At 48.1% G+C, this 15,511-nt stretch overlaps 5 protein-coding genes across 5 annotated transcripts; 2 read left to right on the forward strand and 3 right to left on the reverse strand.

Moving 5' to 3' along the window:
* Positions 1 to 812: 812 nt before the first annotated feature.
* On the forward strand, positions 813 to 2,601 carry K441DRAFT_637026 (uncharacterized protein). The gene is made up of 6 exons (XM_067646495.1): positions 813 to 1,059; positions 1,129 to 1,185; positions 1,245 to 1,324; positions 1,503 to 1,879; positions 1,932 to 1,996; positions 2,061 to 2,601. Exons 1-6 carry the CDS (start codon positions 876 to 878, stop codon positions 2,465 to 2,467), a joined length of 1,170 nt encoding a protein of 389 aa, XP_067503697.1. The 5' UTR covers positions 813 to 875; the 3' UTR covers positions 2,468 to 2,601.
* A 1,010-nt stretch (positions 2,602 to 3,611) lies between these two features.
* On the reverse strand, positions 3,612 to 7,061 carry K441DRAFT_687364 (AAA-domain-containing protein; the record flags this gene model as incomplete). Its single annotated transcript, XM_067652088.1, has 1 exon — positions 3,612 to 7,061. The coding sequence occupies one exon, from the start codon at positions 7,059 to 7,061 to the stop codon at positions 3,612 to 3,614; it is 3,450 nt and encodes a 1,149-aa protein (XP_067503698.1).
* Positions 7,062 to 7,998: 937 nt separating this feature from the next.
* Positions 7,999 to 8,624, reverse strand: K441DRAFT_660503 (uncharacterized protein). The gene is made up of 2 exons (XM_067648710.1): positions 8,376 to 8,624; positions 7,999 to 8,320 (listed from the first exon to the last, which is right to left on the reverse strand). The coding sequence occupies exons 1-2, from the start codon at positions 8,579 to 8,581 to the stop codon at positions 8,188 to 8,190; spliced, it is 339 nt and encodes a 112-aa protein (XP_067503699.1). The 5' UTR covers positions 8,582 to 8,624; the 3' UTR covers positions 7,999 to 8,187.
* Positions 8,625 to 9,882: 1,258 nt separating this feature from the next.
* K441DRAFT_721439 (uncharacterized protein) lies at positions 9,883 to 10,641 on the reverse strand. Its single transcript, XM_067654059.1, has 2 exons — positions 10,206 to 10,641; positions 9,883 to 10,152 (listed from the first exon to the last, which is right to left on the reverse strand). Exon 1 carries the CDS (start codon positions 10,407 to 10,409, stop codon positions 10,206 to 10,208), a length of 204 nt encoding a protein of 67 aa, XP_067503700.1. The 5' UTR covers positions 10,410 to 10,641; the 3' UTR covers positions 9,883 to 10,152.
* Positions 10,642 to 11,627: 986 nt separating this feature from the next.
* Positions 11,628 to 15,273, forward strand: K441DRAFT_677698 (WD repeat protein-like protein; the record flags this gene model as incomplete). Its single annotated transcript, XM_067651094.1, has 4 exons — positions 11,628 to 12,167; positions 12,216 to 12,487; positions 12,645 to 13,475; positions 13,677 to 15,273. 4 exons carry the CDS (start codon positions 11,628 to 11,630, stop codon positions 15,271 to 15,273), a joined length of 3,240 nt encoding a protein of 1,079 aa, XP_067503701.1.
* Positions 15,274 to 15,511: the final 238 nt, after the last annotated feature.

The raw sequence follows: 15,511 nt of genomic DNA on the forward strand, positions 1-15,511 counted from the left end.
TTTAGGAATTTATTCCGCGCCGCCATACTATATGCTAACTTCCACCTCTGCTCTATGAATATAAATGCGCTGCAACAATTAGGGAAGCGGAAGAAGCTCAGACTGATGCTTGGCCGCGTGGTGGAAGCCAAGTCCCGCTTCGAGAGCACGGCATACCCCATGGGTTCGGTCCGGCTTTCAAGGGGGGCTCGGCTTATCGAACAGCTAAGTTAAATGCGGTTATGCTGCAGGGACACATCCTGGATTATTAGATTCGTGATCCATAGGTTTGCGTGTTCCAGGGTCGGTCCAGGCCCCGCCCACGCCCCGCCTCTAGGATATCGGAATATCCCAAGAGCCCAAAATTCGGGTGCAAACACACAGACCGCTCTGAGAACATGCTGGTAAACCATCTCGCGCCTCATTGGGGTGTTTCACCAACTTCGCTGTCAGCTGGCAAGACTAGGCCAGCACGCGCGGCCGGAAGGATCTGTTCGCAGACAGCCTTGCGAACCACCTGTTTGACCCAGGAAAAAGGGCCCCCCTGAGTGAAGTCTTTCCCATCTGCATCCGGTGTTGATCGCGCAGATCAAACTACACGTATTCATACCCAATATGTTAAAATACGTCAAAATGGTCGTGCTTATTGCTTTAAAGGTATAAAATGGTGCCGTTTGATCGCTAAGATCAACACGCGCCTTCAGCTGGATGCGCCAAGGGTATAACGGCACCAGTATAGCGGCCGTCATCCTAAAACAGCCACAATTTTTATCAAATGCCGCTCGATATCAGCATCCGCTCAGTCATAGAATCCTTCTCTCTGCATCTAAAATGCTACGTACGCCCTAGTCTGACTTAGACATGACTTAAGAAATTTTCTCACTCTTTTGTCGAGCATGGGTCAGTCTCCTACCCAGCTTTATAATATTGACATCTCACAATTCGACTTTGGTGATCACTCTACAAACAAAGGAGCAATACTCAAAGTCACAATTACGTCTATCATCCTCGTCAGCCTAGTTGTCGTAGTGCGTGCTCTCGTCCGAGCCTACATAGTGCGACGTGTCTTCTTAGACGATGGTATGTGGCATCACGAATCCTTCAAATTTACCTGCTCATGATAAGCTGATCTTGTTTACTGTGGCCCAGTCCTCATTATCTTTGGGGCGGTCTTTACCGTAGCGTTGTCTGCAACTACACTGGCTGGTATGAACCCACGAGTCTTTTATGAACGAACGCATTCTGATGATGGCATGGAGAAATAGCTACAAAATATGGCCTGGGACAGCACGTGTGGAACTTAGATCTTACCAACATCCTGAGCGAAACCAAGCACTGCATTCAGGTTCGTCGTTTCATCACTGCTATCACCCCGTCTACGCTGGAAACATATTTCGAATTTAGTGTCTAGACTTTGACACACCGTTTTTGTTTTATATGGAGAGAAAAACTCCGCGTCATCTTCAATCACTCATTCAATGGCATGATTACCCTTAGAAGAACGCACTTACTGATCATTCCAGCTCCTCTTCGTCTGCTACTTATTCTACGCCTGCGCCATCTCCTTCACCAAGCTCTCTATTGTCGTATCGTACGTCCGGATCCTGCCAAATAGAAGCCTTCGCCTGGTAATGTACGCAACGGGTGTCGTGGTTGGTCTTCTCTGGCTATGTTCCGTTTTCGCCACGATTTTCCAATGCAGCCCTGTGAAGGCGGCATGGGACTTTACGATTACCAATCGCAGATGCTATCCATATGTGCACTACCTATACGCAAGTGCGGCGATCACCATTGCAACCGATGTTATGCTCTGCACGATACCACTGCCGTATTTCTGGCGCCTGCAGCTGCCCAGAAGACAGAAATTGGTCATTTGCTTTTTGTTTTTGGTGGGCGCAGTGTCCGTCTCCCCAATCCAGGACTGGCTATCGGAAATTGCTAATGGAATACAGTGCGTGCATAGCGAGCGTATTCCGGATCGCAAATTTGCACATGTTGACGAGGGCTGACATTACATGTAAGTTCTTACTCTTCCTTTTCTGCTATATGGCCAGCGTGCTGACGCTAAACCTCACGTCTAGACGATGTTGTCTCATCCCTCAATTGGTCAATCGTGGAGTGCTCTTTAGGAATTATCTGCGTCTCCGTCCCGCCCCTTCGTCCACTAGCCTCCTGGTTTCTTCCCAATGACTTCCTAAGCCAATGTCAGTCGAGCGCCCCGCAATCTGTCCCAAAACGGTTTACCGTTGGCTCGACTCTGCGGAATACTTCCGGCTCCGCTCAATCACCAAATAGGACTGTGGATATGTACTCGGAAATGGATAGGCAATTGTTGGAGATGGAGCTGTCGGAAAGGAAACAGCCGATATCTCGAGAAAGAAGGGCGGACGCGAGCTCGGAGAGTGGAAGAGAAAATAATTCAGCGAATTCAATGGAAGAGTTGGCACCAGCATATTTGGGCGAAGGAAGGAAAACAGTAGATGGTTAATCCCACAATTTCAATCTCATGTCATGATTATGAGTGCTTTTGGAAAATTTTCGCAGTTTATATTCCGAATATATCAGCTTAGGAAAATATAGTAATTTTATTAATGCCGCTAGCGAGCAATAACACAGCGGGCCAAGAAATTCTCATCCTCCCATCTCCCGGAAATATTTAGTGTAAGTTATATAAAAATAATTAAATTAAATTAAGACATTTCATTTAATATAATATATTTATATATATTTGTTCTATTAATGTCTGATGCGGTCCCTATCTAGGTCCATGCAGACGAACGCCGTTCTTGTTAGGTACAAAAAAAACCTCCAAGGGAGACGAGTGGTAATACAGCATGTACCCCTCTAGGTAGCATGCCCGTACTACATCAACGGGAGGAAAAAGCACCGTAGGTCACCGCTTGGAGACAGTCTTCTGAACTAAGACTTGATCTTCAGATTGCCTATCTTGCCCTGTCTGCCGATCGTACCATGCTTCCATTGAATTGAGAATACTGTGAAATTGATGTTATCCTGCCCTTGCTCCCATTTGAATGCCCTGTGTGTTATAATATATTTATACATATAACTAGCTGTCGAACGTTGAGGTCACTGTCAAGTACCACCTTATGACTCACACCCTGTTTCTTGCCATCGTATGTCTTACTATCTATTTTCTATTACCTATTCATTACCTATCACCGACTGAGTGGCAATATCGACCTGATGGCGATTGAGTAATAGCTCCAAAATCGTCGTCAGCGTCGTCGTCAGTCGTTTGCCCCGACCTCATGTATATAGAGAGCTTCTAGAGCCAGCTTCAATCGACAGAGTTCTTATGAGTGACTTGTCCGTCTTACACTAGCGTAGTTAAAAGTTATAGATATGTTTAGATTTTTAGTTAGGCGTTGACAAATGACTTTCTATAGGTGACTGCACAAGGGGTTCAGCACCCCAAATTAATAATAAATAAATCTTACAAACTAGTAATGTATTTACTTCCAACCAAGCACCTACTTAATATCCCTTAGTCGATGAACCTAGAGCCACATATGGAAACAGTCCAAAAACCAGTACTTTGGCTTGGTTTTGTACAAATAATTTTACGGTAACTCCTCTAGTCCATTTCTAGCCAAAATCCTCCCATGCAATCCTCAAGCCCTGACCCTAGCAGCCGACTCATCCTTTTCGGGCTGCATCCCAAAGCCATATGCACTCTTCTTCCTTCTGCCCTTGCGATCACCAAACTGCTCATCGAACTTCTTGATTGCAGACAACGATGACATATCCTCGGATATACTCGCGCTGATCTCCTGCATCGCCTTGTCGAAATGGCGCGCATGCAGCGTACGCTTCTCCGGGAATTCGTACTTCTGCCCCGGGACGAGTTTCGGTGCATCTTGTTCTGCCTGGTTTGCCTGCTCACCGTCTTCTGGTTTCGAGGTGTCCGCAGTAGATAGTGCCTTTGCAGCAGCTGTCGCCGCGTTCTCGTTCTCCTCTCGTACGCAGGCTAAAGCGGCCGCAACCGCCATGTTCTTCAAATCGCTACCACTGTATAATGGCGTCCGTCTTGCCAGCTCCTCAAGATTCACATTTTTATTGAGCAGTTCATCCTTGAGATGGATTGCTAGGATCTTTTGCCGATCAGCTTGCGTAGGCAGATCCACTAAAAGACGCCTGGGAAGCCGGCGTAGCACAGCGTCATCTAGGTCGAACGGGCGGTTCGTGGCGACCATAATGAAGACGCTGAGATCATTCATGCCATCCCATTCCTTCAAGAATTGGTTGATGATTTCGCGATGTGAGGTGCGCTGACGGCCACCATCACGGGAACCAAAAATCGCATCGGCTTCGTCGATGAACACGACGCACGGAGAGAGCTTGCGGGCAAGAGAGAAGATGGCGCGGACGTTCTTTTCCCCTTCACCGACATACATATCGTAGACTTCGCTGCCGGACACTTCTAGGACGGTTGCTCCGCTCTCTTTCGCAACCGCTTTGGCCAGGAGAGTCTTTCCTGTGCCCGGTGGACCGTAGAGGAGTAGACCTGGAATTTTATCTGTAGCGAGAACGCCATATTGGAAGGCTTCTGGTCGGAGCAACGAGAGTGAGGTTAGAGTGCGTAACGCTTCAATGGTTTCCTTGGGCGCGTGTACATCGGAGAAAGTCGTGTTGATCTTTTCAGGATTGATAACGCCACCGAGGAGTCGTTTTTCATGCTTGTTAGCTTTACTGATTCGGTCTCGCCGCACTTCATGAGTTGATTTAATAACCGAAGAGGCAGTTTTGCTTTCCCTCGTACGCTCCAGAGTCTCTTGCGTAGCCCAATTAAACTTGACTTCGTCGCTCAGATCTAGCAGCGACATAGCCAGTGAGAGATGCGCGTTTGAGAGGAGACTAGGTTTTGGTCGAGAAAGATGGATTCCGATAGCTGCAAGTGCGATACGATGGACTTCGTCAAAAGATAGGACTCTGTCCATAAAGACCTCTTGATTGGTAGGAGGAAATGGGAGGTGTAAAGCGCATTCAGGATCTATTAAGTCGGCAGTAACAGCAGGATCGAGCCGCCTCAACATGTCCTGAATGTGGCGGAAGTTGATATCTGCATTTCTCTGCATTTCGGTCCCCATCCTCAAGTCCGCACCGTCCGAGCGTTTAGGAAGGAAGCTGTACCAGGAATTTGCATTTTTGGCGTTGAGCGGCGGCACCACAATCGTCCTTGAGTAGGAATCGTTGCCTTCCGACTGCAGACTTTTTATACCGCTTTTTGATACCTCGGGAACCAGATCCGGCGAGGAAGTTGTGCCTACGACCATAATTTGTTCCCCTTCGGCCCTTCGTTTTCGAATGATATCCTGTAACTTTTGAAGTATTTGACTGCCACGGCGAGTAGCTCCAAGCTCTTTGATATCTCTGATTAGAATAATCTTTTTATTTTGAGGTCTAGAGTGTTTGAGGTAACTTTGCTGTGAAGGCTGAATTTGTAATGTGAGTGAGATCTTCGACTGCGCATTTTTAGAGAGCATAGGACTCAGATCCACGTCTACGGGTGGTGTAGCATTGAGAGAGAAATCGAAAAATTTAGGCGCATCTGTTGCGACTGGCTTGGCTTCGGAAGTTCCTTGTTCATTAACACCTGACTCAGCCGCTATAATACTCCGCTTGAGCTCGTCAGAGTCTATAAGGGCCTCAAGTAAAGCGGTCAATTTCATGTCTTCCAATTGCACCTCGTTTTGAGACTGAAGTCTGCCGTAAAATGGATTTGATGATGATATCATGGTCCCCCTATCTCGTCCACCACTCTGCATGCTAAGAGCCTTGAGTATAGGTGACTTCGCGAGATTTTCCAGGTTAAATACGTGCACAGCTCCAGCCATTAGGTTTGGAGGTTTCGCACTCCTGGGAAAGGGTTTAGGGCTGGGAAAACCAAACGACGGAGGGGAGTTTTCAGGCGTATCCTCCTCGTCCAAACCTTCTTCATTTTCTTCTATCTCTTCGATATCTTCCTGAAGCTCGGACTTGAAACGGTATGTCTCATAACCTAGAGAGCGAATGGAATCTGACGACGGTTCCAGGCCCTCGCCCAAATAATCTCCTGCTATTTCAGCAAAATCCTGAGCATCTAATTGAACAACATCTACCCCAATTTCGCCTGCAATCGAATGCACGAGTTCGGGAAGGAATCCACTATTTCCTTCGGCAGGACAGTGTAACGTTATATTAGTTTTCGCGGCTGGGAATGATACGCCGAGCTCAGGTCGCACAACGGAGAGGCATGCGGCTATCGTAGCTGTGATTTCGGCAAGTATCCAAAAATGGAGGTGAGAGCTAACCGGATCTCTAAGGATATTGGTAGAAGCATCCAAGCCGTTCTCATGTATTTGCTTTCCCGGTGGCAAAGGCTCTTGCGCGAGCCTCATTATTCCTTTAGGCATCATATCCTTCTTTTCAAGCCTTTGTGAAAGAGCCTCGGTGTAGGTTTTAGGATCGCCATCAGGAGGCCATAACCTCCGTTTCTGTTCTTGAACCCATGCGACCTCCCCGATTGTGCTGGATAAGTCCTCCAGGATCCGCATAATGTGGGGTAGTGGAGCTGGAAACGGGAAAGCCGCGTACGTCTCTCCACTCTCTTTATCTTTCACCGTCAGGGCGCACTCCCTACAGATTAGCCAGTTCTTCTGCATCCTCTGATACTCTTTGTCTAGCACCACATTCCTCCTCAGAAACCAATTGGGTATGTATATGGGTGGGAGATCCTGAGAACGATTATTCCGCTGTGAACGCTTCAACGCGGAGCCGTAGTGCCGTACCATCTCCTTTGATCGTTGCAGTTTCTTCGCGATGACTTCTGGTTCCTCGGGCTTGGCCGCGTCTCCAGAAGCCTCCGCCGCCGCGGGGTTATCCCGATCATGATCAGTCCGGCCATTTTGTTCTATTGTAGGATTTTGCGGATCTGTCGGTGGCGTGGATGTTTGCGAGTATTTGCGAGTGGAGTGGAAAGGTCGCGTTCGCGGCGCATGGGGATATCGACGGCCGCTGATGACTCTGGCAGGACACCTGGATTTAGACGCCGAGCGCAGTGTCCGCCACGCTACAGCATGCATCCGGCGGTAAAGGTGCTCGAGAGAGCGGTGAGAAATATAGGACCTGAGATGGTGGAGGACAATGGCTGAAATGTTGCGCAGTGGACTTGGAACAATTTCTCGAAGATCTTCTCGCTTAAGTCTGCCGCTTCGGGATGCGAATGACGCCATCCAGAGTACGTGGGAAGACTACTGTCTTACATACTGTTTACAACTCTATCGGCAATGAATAAATGGATGAGTGTGAAGTTTCAGCTTATTCATAACCCATGCGCCGCGGCCAACCTGGCAAGCTCCGTGACATGGACTAGTATACTTGGGCTTTTCTGGGCCTGACTGGCCATGGAATTAATCAAATTGAGTGCTAAGAGGTTAATATTCATAACACACCAACTCGTGCCTTGTATCATGTTAGCATTCTGAGTAGTGTATTTTTTTTTCCGCCACATATGGTGGGTTTATTAATTAAGCTTGCTTCGAGGCGCCCATCGTAAAAACACTTTGACGGTAACTAGAATCAAGGACTCAGATCTTTTGGGTACAGCGTGAACGCTATGGATCATAAATCATGAAATGGTTAACTGTAAGCTGAACGGTGGTCCGCGTAAGTGTCGAAGTGAGCTTTAGCACCCTGACGACAAAAGCATGTGCCTCATTCCATCATACTGGGTTCAAGATAGTTGTGTGTTGTAGTGGGCCTCCAAAATTCACACTTTGTTGGGAGGAGACAGCTATACCATATCTAGAACTTTATCAGACTTACTTTTTGAATTAAAATTATTGCTCGTGTAAGATGGAAGTGCGATATGTATCACGATGCAATGTGAGGACGGTTGGCGTGTAAGTGACTTCATACTAGTTATCACGTGGTCGCAGGAAGCGCCTGTGAACGTCACCTTCACCCCTCCCGCCAACAATATGCATAGATATCTTCATATGCCTCTTTTCTCTCCGGCTTACAAGCTAAAAGCTTCGGAATGAATGAATGTGGTAAATCTTCCTTTGCATCGTATTGCTTTCCCGGAGCCGACAGGCGTTGGAGATGTTGCAACTAGCGCCGCAAAAGCCCGGATATCAGAGTCAATTGATTCAGAAAGATCTCTGCAAATCGACTGTTCGGTAGAAGCTAGAAATACATATGTGGAGTCTAAGAAGGTGCTGGAGAGGCTTCCTCTACAGTGACAGAGGATGAGGGAGCGCCCCAAGAGGAGGGAAAGTAGATCAAACACAGCAGACCATTGTTATATTGACAACCTTTGTCGCTATTTTCCAAATACCTGGTAAGGAACCTTACGAAAGTCCAGGAGAGTTGAAAACTTACTGACTAAGCAACAGGGTTCTCCCAAGCATTTGGTGTACTTCAGGCCTACTACACAAAATAGCGCCTCGACGTCGCAAGGTATTACGCTGGCAAACGAGGCTAGAGATAGAGCAGGGTTGGCAGCAATAGGTAGTATAGCCGGAGGCGGTGTTGTAGCGCTTTTTGGATTTATGCTCACACCTGCGATGAGAAATAAAAAGGGTGTCAGGTTAATGGTCATGGCTGGCGCCTTGCTTTATGGGCTTGGTTTGGGAACGGCAGCAGCCAGTACGAGAGTAGGTTGCTTTGACTCTTACAAAGAGTAGTTGCTCATCTTGCACTCATCTAGTATTGGCATCTACTCCTCACGCAAGGCGTTATTGCTGGAGTCGGAAATGGCCTCCTGCAGTACCCTCTTTCAAATATCGTGCCGGAATAGTTCTCACAGCGGTCAGGGAAAGCGATGGGGGTGATTATCGCCGGTAAGTTGTTTTTTTGTGATTTGAGAATCTTAGGCTAGCCTGAAAGCGTCCGGTCTTGGGAGGCTGGCTTATGCATCGATAATACGAGTAATGCTTAAAGAATTAGGCCCTCGCAAGACGTTAGGTGTCCTATGCTCCATCAATCTAATCACTTGCGATATCGTCGCCTTGGAAGTTGAAGAAGGAGCCGGTTTTCATTTTGACCATCCTCATTAACCTCCTCAGCGCCCTTACAATGAATACTCCAATGAGATTAGAACCCGATCTCAGCAGAGCCCTTGGATATAGTGCCGGAACAAGCGCTTTTCTCTTGGCTTTAAACAATGATATAGGATCGCCTTCCAGAATCGCAATAGGACACATCGCAGATAAGATAACCATCAGAATACCCTTCCATTGCTATGGTAATAACAACATTAAGCACATGGATCCTCTGGCTTATTGGGGCGAAGACTGGTACCAAGTGCATGTGGTTAACATTCATCATTCTTCATGGCCTAGCTGGCGGAGTGTTCCCGACATTGTATGGTAGTGTGAGTGTCCAATTATTTAGTCATGAGATGTATTTTGCATCTACGGGTGTCTTCAGCTATGCGCGGGGAGTAGGTTATCTCGTCGGCATTCCTATAGCTGGTGCGATTCTCAGAGATGTGAAAAATCGCGATGTTGCTCCCCAAGACCTCACCGGGATGATAATTTACATTGGCTTCCTCATGCTCGTGTGCACTTCTTGCGCCTTTGCAGTTCGGATACTGGATGGGAGGGGGAAAGGCTGGAAATCGATTGCATGATCAACTTGAAGGTGGATGCAGGCCCTAAGAATCATATTCGGTAGTGTATCTACTCGTGTGAGTGACTTCTAGAAACTTATCTGATTACCCCCTGGCATTCACACACTAAGCCTTGGTTGAATTTGCTTAGTCTTGGTAGTGAGCATACTTGGAGTACAGGTGATTCCGGAAGTTTACAATTAATGGGAGGATTTGAGAAAGCACCTACTCACTTCTTGAGCAGAGTAGAGGAGGTTCCAAATTGTCGCCGTACACAAATATGCGCGCTTCGGCGTTGTCAAAGCACCGAACGAAGCATTAGGAATTTCTTCATAGTATTAAATGAATTTAGGCGCGTATGTGCAAATTTCTAGCGTGAATCCAAAGAAGTCCTGACAATATCAGTCACTGACTCTCCAAAAATAGAACTTGAGTACAGGTTCAACGGTCGGGCGAGTTCGTGATCTTCATTCGGAGGCCTAGGAGGTGGCAGTCAAATTGGACCCTCCGGTATTCGCGATTCAGTTCGTTCCAGTGTGTCTTTTAAATGGCCCATATCCCTTCCAAGGGGTAAGTTGGTGGTTGTAAACGCAGACACATCTCAAGGGATCGCTCACTCTACTGTTGCGTTCAAGGCAACGGCCATACGCATTCGCAACGTCTCTACCCGCCTGACCGATTCTTCGAGGTCTTTTCTCTTGAAGATCCACAAATTTCTATGCCAGTTGAAAAGTGAATTAACTTTGTCGCTTTCCCGATTGATTTTAGACAATTCTTCATCCAATTCCAGGTGAGCGTTGTAGTACTCCTGGAGCATTTCCGTCCACCTTCCTTTGGTGTAGCCATCCTTTCCGATGTCTACGCTAATAGGCCCAAAGATATGACCTGTTCGTGATCGGTGGGAATTTTCATCGATTGTATTAGATATTGACGATGTAGTCTGTTCAGTTCCGCCGGAGCATCTCTGTATGCTGCGAAGTAGGTGACAAGAGCCTGGATGGTTGAAAAGCTGCAACAATGCCGACAATACTCCCTGTTACTGGTAAGGGCTGTCCCCACTAGCAATGCTTCCCATGAGAACGAATACCACCCTTGGAGGAGTAGGCTGGTAAACGTTCTGCGGATCGTTGACAAGTCCGATCAGCTCCCAACTAAACAAGACGGTGGGTTGAGGGTACGCAAGGCACTTAGCCGTGCCAGCTAGCCAGGCGGATATCTTAAGCAAATTCTCGTAAACAGCTTGGCAATACTTGTGAAATTGAGTAGAAGATGTTCTGAGCGAGGCGAAGGAACTTTGAACGCCGGACTCGGTCAGCATCTTCGGCTTGATGAAGTGGGTGCCGCAACTGGGACTGTGCCGCCTTACGCACAGTGCAGCGTGATGACCTTGTCCAGATGCGATGCGAGGATACAGTTGTTCCTGGTTATGCCCTTGTCCTTGACCCCCTCTGGTTAAGGGCCTTGTCGAAATAGTCGTGTCTACGGCAACAAAGGCTCTCTTGGAGAGCCGAAGCACACCACCAGCTTCACTCCCAAGGCACACAGGCCCAATTGATGGACCTAACATTGCCTATTTCTTTATTCGCTCTGCTGTAACGTAATCTACTGTATCCGCAAGATTTGCCGACGAGCTTGGGGTGAAAAATTGCGGAGGTTGGAACGGTTATTTATTCTCCGCTAGCCCTGTCTATTTACTTTCTCGCCCGTGCTTTTCTCTCAACGCGGGAGCCAACCTTCACATCGCATGAGACGAAACCACACACCTGCATTAACACCCCCGAGCTTCAAGGCCGTGAGTGAGATCACAGTTCCATCGTGCATCTCATTATGTGTGAATTTTTACCCCTAATATGATTGAAGTCCCTATCACGCGCATGAGCAGCCGTAACAAAACACTCTTCAGCTCTGCCTCTCATTTCTCCATCACCTCACCGACGACTACCCAATTGATACGGCAAGCGCGACTGCGATGAAGCATTGATGAGATGTCCCTCATGCTCAGCTATCATACCCTTCGACTTCCATGGTATGAGAGATGTCGCTCACTCCATCCAACTCCCGGATGATCAGCCCGGCATGGGGACTAAAGCTTACTCCGTCAAACTCGCCCTTCGTCAAAAGCGCTTCCCTTAGATCTCCTGTGAAGTCGAATCGCCAGGAGCTTAATCTGTCGCTACGACAAGTCATTGGAACTACAACAAACACCGCCAATGGGTTCGACAGCCTTCCGTCCGGCAGGTCTTTTGCGTTCACCGCCGGTGCCGCAGCAGTCATTGCGACTGTCGACGACAACCAACAAGTCTCTCAGCGATTCTACCGGGCTCGGCCGACTGCGAATCCCCTCAACCCCTCTTCCTCTATATACGGTGGCCCATCAACACCTACAAATAACGAGAGCCGGAGTCGGACGGCAGTCTCACTACGAGATGCGGGGATTGGGGCTTCTCCACTCGCCTCACCTGGAGGCGACTGGGGCGATTCTCCTGGGAACAGGACGTGGACAGCCCGAGAAAGGATAAAGGCCGCGACCTGTGTCTCATTCAGCCCGGACGGGAAATACTTAGCCATTGGAGAGGTAAGATTGGGCCCGCCTCTACGCATTATCGCGCTGACAACTAAGCAGACCGGCTACAAACCACGAGTATTAGTCTTTTCTACATCAAAAGATGCTCCATCTGATACCCCATTAACATGTCTCTCTGATCATACATTCGGCGTTCGATGCGTTTCCTTCAGCCCTGATTCTCAATATCTTGCCAGCTTAGGCTCAGCCAATGACGGCTTTCTATACATTTGGAGTATAAATTCTCGGACCGGGTCCGCGACATTATTTGCAAGCAACAAATGCACCAGCAATATTAATAAGATGGCTTGGCTAGGTTCAAGTCTAATCACGTACGTCATTCACTCTTGCGCATCTTCTTACACGAAATATTCCCCGAATGTCTGGTGTCATGTAGAACGTCGGCAATCTTTGAAGAATCAATAACTAAACGCAGCGACATCATTTTATTATTTTAACTGGGATTAACAAAGCTGACAAATTCTCTAGAGTGGGCACAAGACATGTCAAAATATGGCGGACTGAGGATCCGAGTTTACTCTCACCAACTGCAAAATCGCGACAAAGCGACATAACATTCATTTTAACAAGTACTACACATAAAACATTACCTGGACGAAATTGCCTTCTCGGATCTTTACTTGAAGCCACGTTCACAAGCGTGGTAGCTGTTGCTCCAAGCAAAGCTATAGTCTGCTCAGATAAAGGCGATATCTGTTTGATTGACGATTCTGATGGAACCCAGCGGTTCTCCAAGATTGCCGATGCCGGATTCGGAGTTACCGCGTTAGCCGTTGATTCAAAAGGCCGCCTCCACCTTGCTGGTAACCAGGGGGGCCTTAAGACATTGAATATTAACAACATTCTTGCTGTACATACTCCTCCTCCTTCACCCCCTCCGCGAGTGGAGTCTCCGGCTGTTGCTTTAACTACCGATTCGGTCCAAGTAGAAGCCGTGGTTCCTCTTATCGATTACTTAGTGACCGTGGACTCTCGGCATTCCATTCGATTATCGAGCCTTACCCTGCAGGGCGACGAATCATCTCTCGGGAATGTAGTTCAGAAGTTACCGGCTCACGGAGAACCTGTTCTTGGAGTAGACGCCTTAAACTTTCCAAATTCCTTCGACGCTTCATTTTTCACTTGGTCCGCTGGTGGGTCGATTCTTTTCTGGAGCCAGGATGGTGTATGCAAAGATAATCTTCAGCTCCCATTGGAGCAAATAGAAGGAGGCGAAGACGACCCCAATGAACTGAAAACAGTGTGCGCGTCTTCCGGAGTCAAATATCTACTGTCGGGGGACAAATACGGAATCTTCAGGTAAGCAATTTGAATGGCGCGAGTGAACACCGGTAGAAACCACGCATAGAAGGATGATGAGGAGTGTTTTCAACCGTCAATGAACGGCTTTCTAGCATCTCTCCTTCAAAAGGTTTAAAAGACCATCAAATTTACTGTGTCCCTTACAATATCTTGCTAGAGCAAATGTTAGATATAGGACAACAGCTAACACCACCATAGGGTGATCGACGGCGAAACGAAAGAGAGTGCCTTCGACTTCAAAGCTCATGCTGGAGAAATCACCGACATAGCAATTTACGAAGAGAAGACGCCTACATATGTAGCATGCGCAGGACGAGACCGAACTGTTCAAGTGTTCACAAAGAAAAACGATACCTGGGATCTTCTCCAGACTCTCGATGAGCATATCGGAGCAGTCACCAGGGTTTTATTCTCAAGAAATGGGAATCGGCTCGTTTCTTGCTCTTCGGATCGCACGGTTGTTGTTCGGGAGTTGGTTTCAAGAGAAGAGGATGGAGAGACTATGAGCGCATTCTTAATTCTCCGTACTATCACCTTGAAAGCAACACCAGTCTCGATGATACTGGATGCGGACCAGGACGACGTTCTTCTTGTCTCCACAATCGACAGACAGGTCCACAAATATGACCTACGGAACGGACATTTACTTAGCAGCTTTCGAGCATCCGACTCTGAGGGTGGGGACGCCGTCGTCGTGTCATCCTTAGTCCATATCCCAACATCACGAGGATCTCCACTCATTGCAGGCGTATCTAGCACAGATAAATCAATTCGATTGTACGAAGAAGGTGGGACGCTAGTTGGACGTGACTGGGGTCATACAGAAGGCGTCACAGACATAGCCCTTGTCGGATCAAAACTGGAGGGCGAGCCCGAGTCACTCAACAATCAAAGATCTCTTGTTACGGTTGCCGTTGACGGTACAATATTCATCTGGAACCTCGATATGAAATTGTCCCCGCCTCGAAATGATTTGTCAAAGTCCATGGATCTCTTAGGAGCATCAACCCCCACAAACAAGGACTTACTGGCTAGTAAGCCACCTCTACGGCGTGTTTTCTCGCAGTCGGAGCTGGCTCGCTTTCAAAGATCTCCAGACGAGGAGGTCGCAACACCCACTAGCGGCAGATCTCCCAGGCTGCGCAAGAAAGTATCCAAGTTCTCCTTAGCACAAGCACCGAAGCTAGATCCGTCGCCTATGCCAAGCATTCCGCGCGAATTTCAGACATCGGGACCCTCATTCGCACAGCCTTTAAGTCGAAAGTCTTACAGGAATAGGTCTCCATCACCACCCAGTCCGCGTAATACGCAGCTCTCAAAGTCAAGGCGCCCATCGCTGGATACACGATCCCGGACGAAGAGTGGAGGTCCTGTTCACGAATTTGGCAGCCTAGGTGCCTCGACAGAGCAGGTCTGCCGCACGCTTCGTGCATATCGGAAGCGGCTAGCAAATTCTTCAGACAACCTGACTTCTGAAGCGGTGCGTGAACTCGAACGAGAGCTAGCGCTGACGGCTCGCGCTGTTGGAGAAAAGGCCATCAAATCCAAGACCGTGGACGAGAGTGTCATGNTCAAGCTATTAGATCAGTATTCTGAACGGCTGGTGCAGATGCTCGATGAGAAGATTGCTGCAACCATCGCACTACAAGTCCGGCAGAATAGCGACAGTGGACTCTCGGGTCCAAACACAGCTGTCGGCTCCGGGGCAAGTGGGGACGAGACGGAGAAAGAAACAGAGAATGAAGCCAGCGCTACAAATACCAGCGCCACTACGTCTGGAGCAGAAGACAATTAAGGGGGAGGGGTTACATATGCGGGGGGTGCGGACACGGCGTATTGGAGGGTTTGAGAGGTCCTTCTATTCTGGATAATAGGGTTTGGTGTTTGGTGGATTGCATTTGGTGCTAACTGACTGGGCATCATAGTTTCTTTTTGGGGGAAATGGGGCTTGCTAGGAACCGGGACTTCTTTTCTTCTCTATACACCGGTTTTGGTCCGTCGACTATTTTTCTTTTTGGAAGCTCAATACCAAT

The sequence above is a fragment of the Cenococcum geophilum genome, assembly GCF_001692895.1.
Source record: "Cenococcum geophilum 1.58 unplaced genomic scaffold K441scaffold_23, whole genome shotgun sequence".
Classification (NCBI taxonomy): domain Eukaryota; kingdom Fungi; phylum Ascomycota; class Dothideomycetes; order Gloniales; family Gloniaceae; genus Cenococcum; species Cenococcum geophilum.